At 35.7% G+C, this 19,176-nt stretch overlaps 1 protein-coding gene across 4 annotated transcripts in view; it reads left to right on the forward strand.

Annotated features, from left to right (window-relative positions):
* Nucleotides 1-19,176, forward strand: part of CFAP54 (cilia and flagella associated protein 54) — a 295,558-nt gene that overhangs the window by 111,694 nt on the left and 164,688 nt on the right. For all 4 annotated transcript variants that reach the window (XM_042992952.1, XM_042992954.1, XM_015539090.2 and 1 more), the window contains 6 exons: nucleotides 5,059-5,187; nucleotides 6,853-6,967; nucleotides 8,716-8,805; nucleotides 9,336-9,462; nucleotides 14,670-14,784; nucleotides 15,776-15,876. In XM_042992952.1, coding sequence (XP_042848886.1) covers nucleotides 5,059-5,187; nucleotides 6,853-6,967; nucleotides 8,716-8,805; nucleotides 9,336-9,462; nucleotides 14,670-14,784; nucleotides 15,776-15,876 — 677 coding nt within the window. The remainder of the gene's footprint in view (nucleotides 1-5,058; nucleotides 5,188-6,852; nucleotides 6,968-8,715; nucleotides 8,806-9,335; nucleotides 9,463-14,669; nucleotides 14,785-15,775; nucleotides 15,877-19,176) is intronic.

Genomic DNA, 19,176 nt, shown 5'->3' on the forward strand with positions numbered 1-19,176 from the left:
TCCTGAATATGAAGACTTAATGTCATAGAAATATAAATCCTTCCTAAAATAATATTTAAATATAACACAGATCTAATCAGAATCCCAATGGGGTTTCTCTGAAACTGATTAGAATAACTTAAAGTTCTCAATACATACTAAGACTTATTATAAGGCCACTTCAATAAAAAATGGTGTTAACAAAGTAATAGGCAAATAGTTCAGAAGAATAGAAGAGTCCAGGAATAGCCAGTCCCAGGTCTACAGAAGAACTTAATATATGACAAAGGTGGCATTTGGATTTATTGGGAAAATGATAATTTATTAAAATATTTTATTTAATAAAAGGTGTTGGTATAACTGACTATTCATCTGCAAATAAACAAAGCCAGAGCTCTACCTCAAACTATAAACAAAATAAAGTCCAGATGGATATTTGTATGGCCTTGAAGTCAGAGGAGACCTTTCTCAAAAGGGCATATAATTTAAAAGGTACACAGGAAAAGATAGATAAACAGATTACATGATAATTAAAAGAATTTTTTTTTATGGCAAGACACTATTAACAAGGCTTAAAGGCAAATATTAAAAAAATATTTGACAGATACAGGATTATTAACATTGCCTCATAGAGTAATCAATGGGAAAATATGAAATAATTTTAAAGTTTGGGAAAAGAAGAATCAGATTTATTTTTAATTATGAAGGATGTGTTTCAGTCACCTTGAAAAGTGGAGTAGTGAACAGGTACCAGATGATGAATGGCCCTCTAATGAGGTCAGAGAAGAGCCATTCAAGGGTTTTAAACCTGGAAATGACATCATGAAATTTGCATTTTAGAAAAGAGAAATTATTCTGGTGGCACAACAACTAGTAGAGTGGGATAAGACCTGAAGCAGGGAGGGAGTTAGAGGGTGAGAGATGATAAACTGAACTATGGCAGTCTCCCCTTATCTGCAGTTTTGCTTTCCACGGTTTCACGTACCCACGGTCAACTGCATCGGGAAGCAGATGGGCCTCCATCTGATGCGTTGTCAGAAGGTCAGCGGTAGCCTAATGCTGTGTTGTGGTGCCTGCGTCATCCACCTCACTTCATCTCATCACATAGGCATTTTATCATGTCCCATCATCACAAGGGGAAGGGTGAGCACAGTACAAGATATTTTGAGAGAGACTCTGCTCACATGGCTTTTATTACAGTATACTGTTATAAACGTTCTGTTTTATTATTATAGTTGTTATTACTCTGACTAACTTATAAATTAAACTTTATCATAGGCACATATGTATTAAAAAAAAACATGTATATCAGGATTGGTGCTATCTGAGGTTTCAGGCATCCACTAGGGTCTTGGAACATATCCCCCATGCTTAAGAGGGGAGGCTACTATAGTGTGAAAAAGTGGGAGATAGAATTGAAAGGATTTAAGAGTTATTTATGAGATAGAGTTGACAACCTGTAAAACTACTGAGTATGTGGGGATACAAGGGAAAGGCGGGAGAGTCAACAGTAATCCAGCTATCTGGACTCAGCAGTTGAGTGGATACTATTTGTTGGACTCTGGAGAGGGAGTAATTTTGTATGGGAAAGAGAGAAAAGATACTGAGTTTTGAATATATTGACTTTTGGGGCTAATAGGATATCCAAAGAGGTGTATATTATATAATTGGAACTACTGTCTTGGAGTTCAAGAGAGGCCAAATATGTATAAGGACAAAGCCATCATTAATATATGGACTCAAACGAACAATATAAATAAATGATATCGTCTGGGGACAGTGTGTAGAGCGAGAAGGGAAGAGAATTATTTAAGAGTGCACTAAATCCAAGGGACCTATCCTGCTTCCATTAGTCAAGAGGAAGAAGAGGAGAGTTGATTGGTCCACAGCTGTTTTGTCATTCCCAACCTCAACCTTGAGAATCTCTCTGGTGCTATCAGCGCTGCCATTATCATGTGGTGTAACCAGTGAGAAAGCAGGAGTCCCACATAATCCAAAGTGCCCCTTTCCATTTCTAATGTTACAATTATACACACATTAATTAGTGTTATGCTGGACTAAAAGTATATCTTCCAAGGTTACTTTTCTTTGGAATATTTTCTCTGCTTGGCGTCCGCCACTGCCTGCCCCCCAGATTTGTCCATCAGTAAGTATTTCCAGGAGAGGAATGTGTTTTTCAAATAAAAGAAGGCCAGGTTATACTCTCTTTCCAGGGTACTGGACAACTACTCACTTTGCATTTAAATAACTAATAGCAGCTACTGCAATGTTTCTTCCAGAACAAAGAAACTATTCCAACGCAGCTTGTAGGTTGCAAGTTGCCAATAGCAACTTCTCCTGCTAAAAACCAACCCACCAGGGGTGCCTGGGTAGCTCAGCTAGGCATCCAATGCTTGATTTTGGCTCAGGTCTTGATTTCACAGTCCTGAGACAGAGCCCTGAATTGGGCTCTATGTTGGGCTTGAAGCCTGCTTAAGATTCAATCTCTCTCTCTCTCTCTCAAAACAAAACAAAACAAACAAAACAAAACAAAACAAAACAAAACAAAACAAAACAAAACACCAACCAACCAACAAACAAACCAGTTCTGCTTATCCAGGCACTCCACATTTTGACCATTAAAGGAGAGGAGCCAGGAGAGGGAAAGGATGAGGATATAGGAGCAAGATCCCTGAGAAGGCAGGAGGCGGTGAGTCCTAGCACAGGTGGGAGGGGTTAGTCTGGATGGGAGATTGACCTCTCTCCACTAACAGGAGAGTAGGATGGCTGGAGTTACAGGTGAGTGTGTAGGTAGGTTTCTGGACAGGAGATAAGCTAGTTTCCCTACATTTCCTCTGTGAAAAGGAAGCAAGGTCATTTGCTGAGAGTAAGGAAGTAAGGAGTAAGGGTGGGTTTCCAAGATTGAGAAGAATGGGAGGTTTTGCAGCAGCTTCTGTGGATGATTGCAGAGAGTACTGACCTAGAACAAAAGACCAGCATTTGGGGCCTAGTGCATGTTGAAGTCCTTGAATTCACATGTCTCCTCTCTCAGCCTTGTGTGATTTTTTTCCCAGAGCACACAGCAGCTTGGGCCTGGCCCTGCGATTCCTTACTTGCCATCCACAACTCCACTAGCTTTCCCCCACAACTTGAAGAATCACATTGAGATCCAAGTGATATTATTATAGAAATGACCCTGAATGTATTTTGGACATCTGTAAAAAGTAAAATGTATATTAATGTGACGATTTTGATATCAGAGCTGCTTCTGTCCCAAATTGATATGCTGAGAATTGTCCTTTCGGAAGCTTCCTCCAGCCTGACGGTAACCCCAGAACCCTGGCCTGAGTCCCAGATTTCAGGTGTTCATTTTTTTATAAACACATTTTTTGTATGGATTTTCTATTATGACATGGAAAGTCCAATTAGTCTAATGGCTCTGTGTCCTTTCTCTGTTCTGCTTAAAACGTTGGTAATCTGTTCAGATGACTCAATCTTTCTTCTTTAAGCAGCAGTATTTTTTCTAAAAGTTGCCAGAATTCCAAATGAAGTGCCACTTTCTGAGACAAGTCATGTTACATGTTCCATTATGTTTGCATTGTTTAAAACTTATTATGCTAAACATCTGGCATAGTCTTTTTATTTCTGTTCACCATTTGGTGTGTTAAGTAGAATTGGTTCTCTATTTCCCTTTTGATTGGAAAAATTCGTTATCATTTATCATTTTGTACTGTCATATGAAGATAAGGGGACAAGACGACACAGTCCTTTCTAGTTCTAAGCCTCCAACTACATCAGAGAGCAAAGTTGAATGGAGAGCAAACATCAGCTCATTTCTGCTTTCTAATACAACATACTCCCTCTGATATCAATTTTATAATGACACTGGACTGTTTTGCCTGGCATTTAAAACCCCGATTGACCTAACCCCATTGACCTTTTCAAGATTTATTTCACCGTTTTCCTTCCCACACTCAGTTCCATGGTCAGCATTAATTTAACGCTATTGCCGGGTCCCACGAAGTATTTCTATTTCTTAGCACCTTGGATCAGGTAGGTATTATCAGATTTATGCAACCACCCGTGTATATATCCTTTCACTGTATGGGAAGTAGCAGTTGTTACTTATCTTAAATAAATACTAAGTTACTCAGCTTGACAGAATACACCTACATCTAACAAATTCCTACAAGCTTATTTATACTCTTGGAGAATGGCCTTATGGGGTTCACCATGAATGTGTCCCCTATGCAAATCAGACTGCTGGCCAGGGAAACCTTTCTAGAGTTGATGCTAGCGCCCAGATGTTCATGACCAGGTGAAGCTTTATAAATAAAGTGGGCAAGTTGTTCTGAGAAATGCCTCAGGGGTAGGGAGGCATGAAGGCCTGAAACCATAGTGAGTGTCAGAATTTATATTTCGCTCAATATTTTGTAAGCTTAAAGTACAAGGAGATGAGTGCTTTACACTAGGTAAGGGCCAGGCTAGAGAAGGCCAAAGAATAGTAATTAGTAACAAATTGTGGATGAGAGCAGCTCCCCTTTTTATGATTGCAGCGTCTGTTGCAGCTCTGGTTCATGGAGAATCTGCCCAACACAGCTTGTCTCTAGTCTAGTCCACCGCTAGAATGTCTTATGAATCATTTACCGTTCTTAAATCACCCCATCCCAGACATTTTGATGTCAGTAATTATGCCATTTCACATAGAAAGCAACTCAAGACAGGAGGTGGTGGTTATATGGACTTTTTAGAATGATTTTGTTTTAACATGGGTGTGTTAAGTGGAAATATTTTCTTAACAGTTAACTTCCTATACCGAAACATATATGGCTATATGTCCCAGAAATACGGGAAATTCATTATTGAGGAGATAATCTTGTTATTTTGTCCTTTATTTAAAGCAGTGGAATCGTGTAGCTTTAATTGTGGGGAAATAGAATCTGGAGGTAAATTACCAGTTTCCTTAACAAAATCAGGGGAATTCTTAGACCCAAACATTAATGGGACTTTTGAGTTTATGAAAGATGGTGGATGACACTTGAAAATAGACAAGGGGTAATTAATAATATTTAATTATAATTAATAAATATTTTCAATTAGATTCTGCGTTCATGGAAAGAATATGACCTGGCAGTTATGATTATAAATTATGGAAAAAAGATGTTAGACATCACATCAGGGTGCAAATCTCTATTTGGTGTGACTGACCAAGAAGAAACACAAGAGGAGGTAATTGATTTTTGTTTCTTGTCTTAAAACATATACTTATTTGAGTCTTTTAAGTGTCATGTGATACTAGCAAATGTGTTAGAAAATTGACTAGTTTCAAATTTGTCATATTTATATAAACAAAAAGTGGTATATAGCAAAGAGTTTCCTTATTTAGAAGCATCCATGCTGGAATACTGAAGAGCCTCTCTCACCAGTACTGACCATCAGGTGTTGATAGAGCTTCCTATGCCCAGCTGGACAGGGGACTAAAAGCCCTGTAAAGTCTCTCCCAAATTTATTTTATGATTCTGGGTGGGTCAGCGAATGTAGTAAATACCCGTCAGAGCTTTTTAGTTTGTTCACAGATTTTTCCTAACCTCATTGTGTCACCTAAATTGTCTTCTTTATGAAACTGCTAATGTCTAAGACTACTTTTTAGTATCTGCCTCCCATTGTATTGCCTTTTCTTGAAACCATACGGTTATGTGTTTTTATAGATCAAATTTTGAAATGTTGCTTCATTTCTGAGGAGCACTAGGAATTACTTGAAGCCTACTAATTCACTGACTGGGGTGGGGAGAGAGACTGTCAACCCTAGACTCTGTTTCTGTTGGACTGGCCCCATCTCTATCTCTATTATATAATGAATTATATGCCAAAGTAAGTGTGTGCTTGCCACAGAAAGCTTCAAAAACCACCACTGTTTTACTGGACGAATTTTTTAAAGCCATAATATTTTTTTGGGGGGTGAAGGGTCATTTTGTTTACAGAGAGTTTTGATTAAGCTGGATGCATTTTGAGGGTTTTTTCCACCAACTGTTGTTCACTGTCAGAGTCCATCAGCTGCCAGGCCCTTTATGTCACCCAGGCCTTGACTCATGAGCCTATTCCTTCACATCATTGCAGGGCAGGACCCCATGTGTCCTTCCACGGAGCCCCAAGCCCAGTGGAATGTTGTGATACTTCTTTCTAAGACTGTAGGGACTGAGAAGCTAACGCCTAATTTATAAGAGTCAGAAATTGTTATAGCCCCTCAAGGATGCTTTAAGCCTGTAGGGGCTTGGGAGGGTTGTTTGTTTGTTTGTTTGTTTGAGAACAGGAGACATTAACACTTCAGTTCTCAGGCTCAGACTGTTGGAAACATGGTGGGGAGACTGAGCACAGATCCACTAATACTTAATCCACTAATTGCAGATCTTGTTATGTTTCAATGAAAGGCAAAGCAGCAAAGGCAATTAGCTTAGTTGTAAAGAAGCTCCTCTGGGAAAAAAGAAAGGAAAGAAGAAAAGGGAAAAAGGAATACATTTCTGAGGGCAAGATGGGAGTTTTCTTTTGAGGATTTTTTAGAGCTCTACCCTCAGCTGCTTTCAGAAAAGTGTGTATAGGTTGAAGGGATGGTGCTAGTTGGGGTTTTGGGTTGTAGAAGTTACTGGAAAGAAGGGAGAGGGGAAGAGAAGAAATATTTTGGCCAATCTCCATAAAATACTGAGTATTGTGTTTGTCATTTAGTTGGGATGAAATGACTTATTATTAATTATTCATTTATATCACTTAACCATGTAGATTGTAGTTTTTATCCACCAGGTGTGAAAGTATGAAATCATAATTTAAAGATTATTACTTGAAAGTGACAATTGTTGAAACATGTTGAAGTACGTTCTGACACTTAACCAATGTTTTTAGGGTTCTTCCAAGAAGTCTTACAAGCCTAAGAAGCCACAGCAGATATTATTACCTGAAAAAATAAATGAACAGCTGGCCTTGTTGGAGACCCACCTACTCAAACTGACGAAGCAATGTAGTCATTTTTTTTCTTTCTGTATACTTCTACTTGGCATTATGTTTTTTTTTTTTAAATAAGAAACTATTTTGTTAAAAGGATTAAGATGAGATTAGCATTTGGTAAATAAATCCTTTAAGGTGCTTTTACATTATTTCATTAATCCTAAAAATACTGTGTTAATAATGGATTGCTAACTGCTTTTTTTCTGATGTGGTTCATGAAGATTAAGTGATTTATTTAGGATTACATAGCTGGCTTATTTTTGATTCTAAAGCAGGGTTTCTCAGCCTCGACATTCTTGTCGATTTGGGTCAGCTAATTCTTTGCTGTGGAGTACCCTAGGATGATGAGCGGCATCCCTGTCCTCTACCTAGATGCTTGGCACATCATCTTCCCTGCTTTGACAATCAACTGGGAGGCAAATGTTGCCAAGTGTATTGGCGAGGGGAGCGCAAAATTGAGAATCACTCCTCTTTCAAAGGCAGAAATGTAAGAGAAATAAAAGGATAGCGTGAAGTGTGTTAATGAGTGAGTGATTTGAACCACAGTCTGCTCAAGTGAAAGAGTGGTTTAGTTTTAGGTCATTGTGCCAAATAGGAATTTCAAAATGGACCACTGTGCATACAGTGATTAGAATTTTGGAGTTTGCAGTTTGGAAATCTGCTTAAGAAATTGATTTAGTTTCTAGTGATGATAAATATTATCACCTGCTTTTTAGCAGGTACTTCAAACCTTCTGGAAGAATAAGAGAGTACCTTTTCTCTCCACATTTTCCTCAAGTAGGAGGTTCTACTTTTGGCCCCTCAGCCTTTCTGGAACTGACTACTTGCAGAATTCTGTGTCCTGACCTCACCTCTCTTAGTGTGCCTCAGTTCTATCTGGGATCAGAATTCCCTGACCTGGATATCTCTCTCTCTCTCTCTCTCTCTCTTCAAAGTCTGTTTTGAGTTGAATTAATGAATTGAACCCAATGCTCTATTATTCACACAACCAGTAAACCTAGCTTTGGGAAAGCTGTAATTGTCTCGTTATAAGAATATAATTCTTTAAAATGCGAAGTGTTTTAGAGATGTGAATTATTTTCATTTTGTCAGTAAAAACATTTTACTAAGAAGCACAATGTAATGTTACTAGCTAAACAACAGATTTAATAACAAAATAATCATAAAATAATAGTTTTGTACAGTACTTTCTGTGTGCCAGGAAGTATTTTAAGTGTTTTATACATATTGAAACTCATATGGTCCTTATATAACAACCATATGAGGGAGCTACTCTTATGCTCATTTTAAAGGTAAAGAACCTGAGGCACAGAGAAGATGAGTAACTTAACAAGGTCTCATAACTAAAAATTGTTGGTGTTAGAATTTGAACCCAGGCAACCTTGCTCCAGTGGCTGTGCTGTTCATTATTCTATATTTTACGGTCTTTTAAAAGTAATTGTGTAAAAATAAAGTTAACATAATTGGTATGTTTCTGAGTCTGGGGTTTGCTGGTAATATGACAGCCATTGAATATGAGAGACTCAAGCCTTAGAAACTCTTCACCTCTTTGGTGGTGATCTCCTTGGCTTTTAGGGGGAAAAATGAAAGGAAAATAACTAAGATCACTGAAGTTTTTAATGCCCCCAAATATAATGATGTAGTTGATATTTTGAAAGCACATAATTTAGAATGAATGCTTGAACATTCTTCCAAAGAATTTTCATTTTTGGTTATTCACGTTAAACAGAACCTACAACTTACTAATTTTTTAAACCTTAGATGTTACAACTGAACTCTCAGGAACAGAGGACCCTGTATTTCTTTACCCTATTGTTTTAAACTGGTCGGTCAAAGGTGCTGTGAAAGAAGGTAGGTGACCTAAACGTATATGTGCTGTTCACTCGATTTTCTATTGAAGATCATTTATTGTGTGGATTTTGTTGTTGTCTGAAAGATCTCACTTTTCTAGACAGAAGGTTTTGAGTTCTTACCTGTTTAGAATAACACAAAATAACTATTGGTTGTCAAGTAATATGATTTAAAATCTGGAAAGACAGAACTTTGATGGTGACTTATTTTGGTAGTGAGTGATATTATGAAGCCTATGAGTACTAGGTAATTGAAAAATGTGAGTGATTGTCAAGTCCAGCTATGAATAAATAGCAACATTATTGCTTAGCTCAGAGTGAGAGAGAATAAAAATTAGGATAACTAGTAATTTTGATAATTAGCACTTTTCCCCCCAACTTGTCTGACATTAGAGGCAACTTTTATGAACTAGTTTTCAACACTGAGATATTTGGAAAACAAATGAAATATAGACCATAAAGGATTATTTGATCTTGGAAAGACAGGAGTTCTTGACACATTTACTGCTATACATTTCTTTGTTTTCACAGTTATGAAATTTAAGCAGAGACCTAGATTCCTAGAATTCTTTACACAAGTTATGCTAAAATGTATGAACGATGAAAAATTTCATCTTATGGTGGAGATAACAAATCCTGTTTATGACTTCTTAAAAAGGTATTTGTAGTATGTATTTTATAATATTTAAAGCTTTAAAAGATAGGTAACATTGTCATTTTAAGATATATAAAGTGGATGGAAAAGATGGTGGAGTATGCACGTAGTGTGGGGTAAACAGCCACTTAGGAGACAGTAAGGATTTATGTCTGTGTGTGTAAATAGATAAATAACTAAACATTTTCTTCCAACAACTGGTCTTCCCTTTCACCATTATGCATTGATCTGTCTCTCATTTTAGTAAAAAGAAGCATCAATAACATGAGGTCTATTTAAAACATGGCAGCAAAAGGGAAACATTCTCAGAAAAACATGTAGAAAAACATTCTTCCTAAAACAGGTACTTCATTTATTAGAAAAAAAAGCTTGGAATTTATGTGCTTCATATTTTCAAGTGATAAAGGAGGAAATTGCTTTCATTAAATTTCACAGGTTACGGTATTCAGAGAATTAGTCAGAAAGTTCTATTAAATTTAAAAAAAAATCAGAGCTGAAATTAGAAGTTTGGAAGCCACAAATAACATTGTTAATACCAAAGAGAATCAGAAGACACTTGGTGTATGGTGAAATTTGGAGGGCTGATTGTGGGGGTCCAACCTAAGAATAGTAGATATTTTGAAAGAGGAAAACAGAGTAAGTGGCTTAGAATCATTGACCAGTGGTGTAACAAAAGACTCAAGGTTGGAGATCGAACAGTGTGACTAAGTTCATAATGATTTCAATTTTCAAGTCTGAGCAGATGTTTTAGGATGTTCTTCTCCAACTCAGGGAATATAGAGGAGGAACAGATGCAAAACTTTGATTTCTACCTGGATAGTAATACCTATTTTCTTTTTATGTTCATATGCTTAACATAGTTTTGCACAAAAGAGATTTTCTGCAACAGAAAAATGTGCAGCTGTGTTTTCTTCCAATTTTATGGTTTCATGCTTTATATTTAATCTTTTAATCCATGTGGAATTTATTTTGGTGTGGGGATTTAGATTAAACTTCAGGTTCTCCACCCACCCCACCCCCCACCCCAGCTTATCAATTGTACCAGTAATATTTTAGAGAATAATTCAGGGCACCAGTGTGGCTCAGTCAGTTGAGCATCTGACCCTTGATTTCAGTCTGACCCTTGATTTCAGCTCAGGTCATGATCCCAGGATCGTGGGATTGAGCCCCATGTTGGGGGCTCTTCCCTGAGTGTGGAGCCTAATAAGATTCTCTCTCTTTCTCTGTCCCTTTCCCCCACTTATGTGTGCTCTCTCTCTCTCTCTAAAAAATAAAAAAATAAAAAATAAAAAGGAAACTCTTTCAAAAAGAAAAAAGAATAATCTCTGTGTTACTTATTTTTAATTCTACCTTTTCACATTCAAAGTGGGTGATTCTACCAATCATGCTTATAAATGACAATGGAAAGGTATTTCATAAATTTTCATGTTCTTTTTTTTTTTAATGTTATCTATTTATTTTGAGAGAGAAAGAGAAAGTGAACATGAGTGGGGAGGGGCAGAGAGAGAGTGAGAGGGAGAATTCTTATCAGGCTCTAAGCTGCCAGCACAGAGGCCAAAGTGGGCAGATCCCACGACCATAAGATCAAGTCATGACCTGAGCCAAAATCAAGAGTCCAACACTTAATCAACTGAGCCACTCAGGCCCCCATGAATTTTCATGTTCTATATTAAAAAAAAATCAGTGTATATGGAAGTAACTGCTGAGAAGACAAGGTTGATCTGACAGAAATATAATATTGAGAGAGTTGAACATGCTACTTTAGAAAGAAATAAAAAGAACACAGAACATGTATATAATTAGTAAGATTAATTTAATATATATAGCCAATCGAGACTAAACACCTTTTAAAGCACTCATTAAATTTTTTAAAAAGTAATATTTTTAATAAGCAATTTTTTTAAAAAAGTAATATTTAAAAAGTAATATTTAAGTTGCAGAATAAGGCTCAGTAGATAACCGAGAGTAAAATTTGTAAAGACCACATAGTTTTACAGTATAATAAAACTGAAAAATTTTAACGTTAATTTATTTTTAAGAAAGAGAGAGAGAGACAGAGTGCGAATGGGGGAGGGGCAAAAAGAGAGGGAGACACAGAATCTGAAGCAGGCTCCAGGCTCTGAGCTGGCAGCACAAAGCCTGATGTGGGACTCGAACTCACGAGCTGTAAGATCATGACCTGAGCCCAAGTTGGACGCTTAACAGACTGAGCCACCCAGGTGCCCCTAAAACTGAAATTTTATAAAAAAATACAGGCATATGTAACTATTGGATCAAAAAAGAAATCTAACTGAAAGTATACTTTTGAAAGTTAATGATAATGAGAAACCCTAACATCAAAAGTACTCAAAATAGAGAAATTTTTAGCTTTAGAAGCCTCTATTACTAAAAATTAAAAATAAAATCAAATGAAATTTCATTGAACTCAAGCAATTAGAAAAATTAAATAAATCTAAGAAAGCAAAAAAAAGAAAATAAAAATAAAAGTTGAAATTAAATAATGGTTTCAAAATCATTTAATTGGTAACTACTAGAACTAGTTCTTTGAAGATAAGAATAAATTAGTCAAATTGCCAGCCACCGTAATAAGAGAAAGTGAAATACAAGTAATCCACAGAGGTAATAATCATATATTTGGAAGCAGTTAAACAACCATTAGATAATAGCATATACAATTTAATATGAATAAATTAGAAATTTCTAATTGAAAATGATGATAATCTGGAATTTTTAAATTAGAATTGTTTGAAATAGTAAAAAATTGAATAGTTCAGATTTTTTTAGGCTACTTCTTTCATATTTTAAAGGAACAGATAATTTTTACTTTACATAAAGCTATTTCAGCACATGGGTTTAAAGTTTCCTACTAAATTTATCACACCAGTCTCTGATAGCAGCTTTATAAAAAGAATTTTAAAAATAGTCAATTCTAAATCAGTAGTATATAGAAACAAAAATTCGTAAAGTACTAGCTTATAAATTCAGCATTGAAAATGTAGATCTTATTCTCAATATAAATATAGTAGGAAATCTGCAAATGTAATTATTACTGGTAGTCAAAGGAACCTTTAGCATATGCTAAAAAGTCATGTGGTGAAATTCAACAACCATTCCTGGCAAATTAGGTGTAGAAGAATATTTTCTGTTCAAATTAGCTTTTTAACAAGGAAACTTATTCCTTCTATCATTTAACATTGTTGTGAAAGTTCTTGCCAGAGCATTAAATAAGAAATAGAATTTAAGATTAGAATTCATGTGATTATCACAAAATAGGGTCTCCAAAATGTTTGTCAAATGAATTCTTCAATGAAGTATTCTGAAAAGGAGATAAAGTGATTGCTATTTGCAAATAATTATTTTTTAAAACTTAAGCTAATTAACCAGTAACTATCAGAACTAATTAGAGAATTCCATAGGATAGCTAGATGCAAAGCCAATAGCTCTCCTATATCAACTAGACAGTATAATGGAAAAATGATCCCATTTCTATGAAGCATGGGATTAAATTTATCAGGATTTGTGAGGAGACTTAGGCTAATAAAAGAAGATCAAACATTTTCACTAAGGGATATTTTTAAAAATGACTTGAATAAATGGAGAGACATAGTACATTACTTGATGGGCAGATGGACTACTTTAATTTCTATTATCTTCAAATTAATTTATTGGTTTAATGTAATTCTAATAAAATTCATTTTATGGAATGACCTAGAATAATGAAATATATTTGAAAAATAAAAAAGAGCAAAAGAGAGATTTGTATTATCAGATAAAGTATAACAGAGTTCTGTTTTTGAAATTATAGGCAGACAGGCATTGGGATTCAATGTTTTTAGTCAGAAACAGGTGTTGATATAAGTAATTAAAATAATGAATAAGCCATGAAATCAAAGATCAATAACACTACATAAAAATTTAAATATCCCATTTTTCATAACATACCATAAGCAAAATAAAAAGCTAGGAGGAAGCATTCTTTGAAGAGGTCAGGAAGTGGGAGGAGTTTAATTGATTCAGTGGGTGAGAATTCTGCAGAGCATGGAGGCGAATGTTGAGAAAATTGGAAGATGGCAAGTGTATATCCATGACCTTCTCTCCTTCCTGTATCTTTCTGCAGTAACAGAAACCAGGTCAAGCATTCTGGAGGGTGGGTGAGGCAGGGGATAGAGAAGAGACCAACCTGCTTGGAAAATAGCAGGCAATCAGTCTCCAGATGCAAGTTGCACAGGGTGGTTCCCCAAGTCCCCAGTGGTCACTGGTCCAAGCTTCCTAGTTGATGGAGACAAAACATTTGCCAAAATGAATGCCAACCAACTGGGGGACTCTTGGAACTGCTGCAGCTGGGCTGGAGTCCCAACCAACCATAGGATCCAGGATCATCTTCATTAAAATTGAAATAAGTGGCCAACAGCCATTGGGACCAAGGTGAATTTGAAACCCCAACTCCTGTAACTAGTTATCCAGACTCACCCAGTCATTTCATTAGCCTTCCATTTCATTAGCCTTACATTTTATTCAATTTAAGTTTTTGGATCCCGTTTATCATGTGATAGCAGGGTTTTGCTGGAATTAGCAAATACCTACCCAAAGAAATATAAATTTTAGAAAATATAGAAATTTCAGGGACAGTAGATGACAAGTATCAATAGAAGGAGGGATAATGAGAGACTTCACAGTGCTGGAAGGGCCTGGATTACCTTAGGGGCCCATGGCAGATTGAAAAAATGAGGTTAAGAACTTCTACAAGTCATTGGAGGAGGGGATAAGTTTTCATAGTCATATAAAATGCCTAGCACCTGTTGGTATTCAGAACATGATAGCAGCTAAGAGCCTTGACATGATGGAACCAAAGAGACTGAAATCTGTTGGTAGCAAGATAGCTTGTCCAGGGAAACTCTTACGTAGTTATCTTTTCAGTTTTAAAGGGATGTGTTCATGTTGTTTTATTTTCAGTTCAATTCTGTTTCTTCTATGTCATACATAAGCTCTCATCACATGTTATGGTATGAATTACATTTTGCTCTTTCGAAAGGGCAGTTATTCCTTGATGATCAGGAATATCACAGTCTAATTTATGCATGAGACACAAACAGTTTTGGACATTCTTCTCATACGATTTCAGTGACAACATTCATTAAAGATTTATTGCTTTGGGATAATTTTGTAAATTCTTACAGATCCTTTTAACTGACTTTTTATTTTTGTATTAGGAGGAATGAATCCCTACTTGGAATTAAAAGAACAAAATATAAAGACAATATTTTGTGTAAAAAGACCGGCAAACCTTTGAAGAAGTTCAAAGCTGTAGTAATGGAGATTGGAAGAGTAAGACTTTGGAATTTTAAGTTAATGAAATTAAGAGATTCATGTGTCTAGAAATGATTGGCTGCATTGTATTTATTATAATATGAAATAGGGGTGCGTGGGTAGCTCAATTGGTTAAGTGCCCGATTCTTCTTTTGGCTTAGATTGTGATCTCATCGTTATGAGATCAAGCCCTGCATTGGGCTCCATGCTGGGTATGGAGCCTACTTAAGATTCTTTCTCTCTCCTTTTCCCTCTGTCCCTCCCCTGCTCTCTCTTTCTTAGGAGAAAAAAAAAAAGAAACAGTAGGAAATACCAATAAACAATATTATTATTATATAATACATTATAATTCTTAAGTTACCATGTGGATATTTTTAAAAAAAATTTTTATGCTTATTTATTTTTGACAGAGAGAGAGAGAGAGAGAGAGAGAGCATGAGAGGGGGAGGGGCAGAGAGAGAGGGAGACACAGAAGCTCAAGCAGGCTCCAGGCTCTGAGCTGTCAGCACAGAGCCCGACGCGGGGCTCGAACTCACAGGCTGTGAGATCATGACCTGAGCCAAAGTCGGATGCTCAACCGACTGAGCCACCCAGGCGCCCCCCATGTGGATATTTATAAATTTTTTTAATGTTTCTTTATTTTTGAGAGAGAGACAGAATGTGAGCAGGAGAGGGGCAGAGAGAGGGAGACACAGAATCCAAAGCAGGCTCCAGGCTCTGAGCTGTCAGTACAGAGTCCGACATGGGGGTCGAACTCATAAGCCGTGAGATCATGACCTGAGCTGAAGTTGGACAATTAACCAACTGAGCCAGCTAGGCTCCTCTCCATGTGGATGTTTTTATAGTCATATATTTTTTTGTTTCTTTTGATAGTAATTTTAATTGAAAGTTATAAAGATATCACTGTATTTCATTGTCAAGAGATAAACATTAGAGTATGAATAAATTATAATATTGTGTTCATAGTTTAGATTTAATTTGTAACATTTTTGTTATCTCCTATATTAAGACTATAGAAATGATGCCAACAAAAAGAAGTAAAAGAAAGGAAACTCTAAGAGAATTTTTTTCTAAAAATCCATCTATTGCTGAAATGATGGAACATGAAAGGTATTAACTGATTAATTAATTCCATAAATGTTTACTATGTGGTTGGCATTATTTTGGGCGTTGGGGATACACTGGTAGACTAGATAGATAAGATCACGGCCCTTGGGGAACTTACATATTAATGATAGGAACACATTAAATAAGTGAACACACAAATAAACAAGACAATTTAACATTCTGATAAGTTTTATAAAATAAATGAACAGGATGATATGCCTAGAGTAACTGGCCTTGGGTGGAGGTAGTAGTTTAGGTAGGGTGGTCAAGAACCTGATTGGTAAATTACTTTTAATTATTAGTGGGCCTGATGTTCTTGTTCATAAAACTGAAACCATAAAATTTATCATGATGAAATGTTCAGCATCTATTTTTATGAGTATGAACTTATGATTCTTATATATTCTTTATATATCGTACCATCATTATATATATAAAATGTCCTTCTTTATTTAGTAATTTGGATCTTAAGAGCAACATATGCATAATAGAACCACTCTCACTTTGTTTTTGTTGGTATTTGCCTACTATCTGTTTGACTGTTCCTTTATTTTCTTTATTTAAATTATGACATTTTTGGGGCACCTGGGAGGCTAGGTCGGTTGAGTGTCCAACTTTGGCTCAGGTCATGATCTCACGGCTTGTGAGTTCGAGCCCCATGTCGGACTCTGTGCTGACAGCTCAGAGCCTGGAACCTTTTCGGATTCTGTGTCTTTCTCTCTCTCTCTGCCCCTCCCCCACTCACATTCTGTCTCTGTCTCTCAAAAATATATAAACATTAAACAAAAATTTAAATTATGACATTTTTAATGCTATAAATGCTTACATTAAGAAAAAAAGTGCAAGGAAACAACTTAACATTATACCACAAGGAACTAAAAAAGAAGAAACTTTACTGAAATTTAGTAGAGGAAAGAAATAACAAAGAAAAGTCATAAATAAATAAAATAGAGACCAGAATAACAATAACATAACATTGAAAGTAATGACCAGTTTTTCCAAACAATAAACAAAATTGGCAATGCTTTAACTACATTAACTAAGAAAAAAAAAAGACTCAAAAACCAAAATGAGAAATGGAAGAGAAAACAATAGAACAAATAACTACAAAAAATGCATAATGTGATAACAGATTACTATAAGCAATTGTATACTAACAAATCAGATAACTTGGAAAAAAAACCCAGATAATTCCTAAAAAAAAAAAAAACAAGTTACCAAAACTCTGAATCATGAATCTTGAATCTAAGAAGTAAGAAATATTCTTAGCCCAACAACAAGAATGAAAATTGAATTAAGAATAAAAAATATCCCGGAACAGAAAAGCCCAATACTACTTGGTTTCATTGCTAAGTTCTACCAAACATTAAAAAAAAATAAGTAATGACAATCTTTATCAAAATCTTACAAATAATGGAATAGGAGGAACACATTCAAAATCATTCCATGAGGCCAGTACTACCCTAATACCAAAGCAGGGTAAAAACAAAAAAAGAACAAAAAAGTCTAGCTTGTCTGATACAAGTATCGCTACTCCAACTTTCTTTTGACATCCATTTTCATGATAGATGTTTCTCCGCCATCACTTTTAATCTGCAGGTGTCTTTAGGTCTAAAGTGAGTGTCGTATAGGCAGCCTATAGATGGGTCTTTAGTCCATTTACAATCAAAGTAATTATTGGTAGGTATGTATTTAGTGCCATTTTATTACTTGTTTTGTTATTGTCTCTGGAGATTTTCTGTTTCCTTTTTCGTCTTTGTCACTTTTGGTCTTTCTTTCCCTCTCAGAGAGTCCCCTTTAATATTTCTTACAGGGCTGGTTTAGTGGTCATGAACTCCTTTAGTTTTTGTTTGTCTGAGAAACTCTTTATTTCTCCTTCTATTCTGAATGATAGCCTTGCTGGATAGAGTATTCTTGGCTGCAGAGTTTTCCCGCTTGGCACTTTAAATATATCATGCCACTCCCTTCTGACTTGCCAACTTTCTGTTGAGAAATCTCCAGCTAGCCTTAGGGGTTTTCCCTTGTAAGTTAAGGACTTCTTTTATCCTTTTAAGATTTTTTAAGATTTTAAAGATTTTTTTAAAGATTTTTAAAGATTTTTTTCTTTTTTCTGCTTTTAAGATTTTTTTCTTTATCACTATATTTTTGCAAATGTAATTGTAATATGTCTTGGTGTTGGACTGCTTTTGTTGATTTCAGTGGGAGTTATCTGTGCCTCCTGGATCTGGATGTCTCTTCCTTCTTCAGATTAGGAAGTTTTCTGTTATTTCTTAGAATAATTTTCTTCCTGCCTTTCTCTTTCTCTTTCTTCTGAGACTCCTATAATATGAATGTTATTACATTTTATGGAGTCACTGAGTTCCCTAAATCTATTCTCATGTTGCATAGTTCTTCTTTCTCTCTTTGTTCAACTTCATTATTTTCCATTATTTTATATTGTAGGTCACTAATTCATTCCTCTGCTTTTCCAACCTGCTGTTCCTTGTGTCAAACTTGTTTCCAATCTTGTTTATTGTATTCTTCATCTCTCACTGATTCTGTTTTAACTCTATCTCTGTTAAGGGTCTCACTGATGATTTCTTTTCTGAAGCCCAGTGAGTATCCTTAATGACTGTTGCTCGAAACTCCATCAGGCAGTGGTAATATCATAGCCAATGAGGTTTATCTAAGATGCAATTATTGCTAATTGAAAAGTTTCCCAATACCCCACTAACATGACTTGAAATATGACATATTTTAGATGAGCATAGAAAATAATATAACAAAAAACATGTACAGTTTTTTATATGCAGTTTAAAATATAAAACTTTCAAACACAGTTGAAAGTCTCATGCATCCTTTTTGGAATGCATTTTTGTCCCTTGTAAAAACCAGAAGTAATACTAACCAAAATTGTCATTTATCATGCTTATCACAAGTGACTTAATACTTCAATTGAATGTTTTTTTAAAATGTTTATTCATTTTTGAAAGACAGAGAGAGACAGAGTATAAGCAGGGGTGGGGCAGAGAGAGAGGGGGGACACAGTATCTGAATCAGGCTCCAGGCTGTCAGCACAGAACTCACAAACTGCGAGATCATGACCTGAGCCAAAGTCAGATGCTTAACCAACTGAGCTACCCAGGCACCCCATTTATACTTCAACTGAATACGTATATACTCCTAAATAATGTGTAGTACTTTCTTACAATTTGCTTTGCCATTTTGCTCCTTTCCCTCAATATTACATTTTTGAGATTTTTAATGTTGATTATATATGTCTAGTTACTCATTTTACTACTGTAGAGTATTCCATTGCATGAA

Source organism: Panthera tigris, chromosome B4 (genome assembly GCF_018350195.1).
Source record: "Panthera tigris isolate Pti1 chromosome B4, P.tigris_Pti1_mat1.1, whole genome shotgun sequence".
NCBI lineage: Eukaryota > Metazoa > Chordata > Mammalia > Carnivora > Felidae > Panthera > Panthera tigris.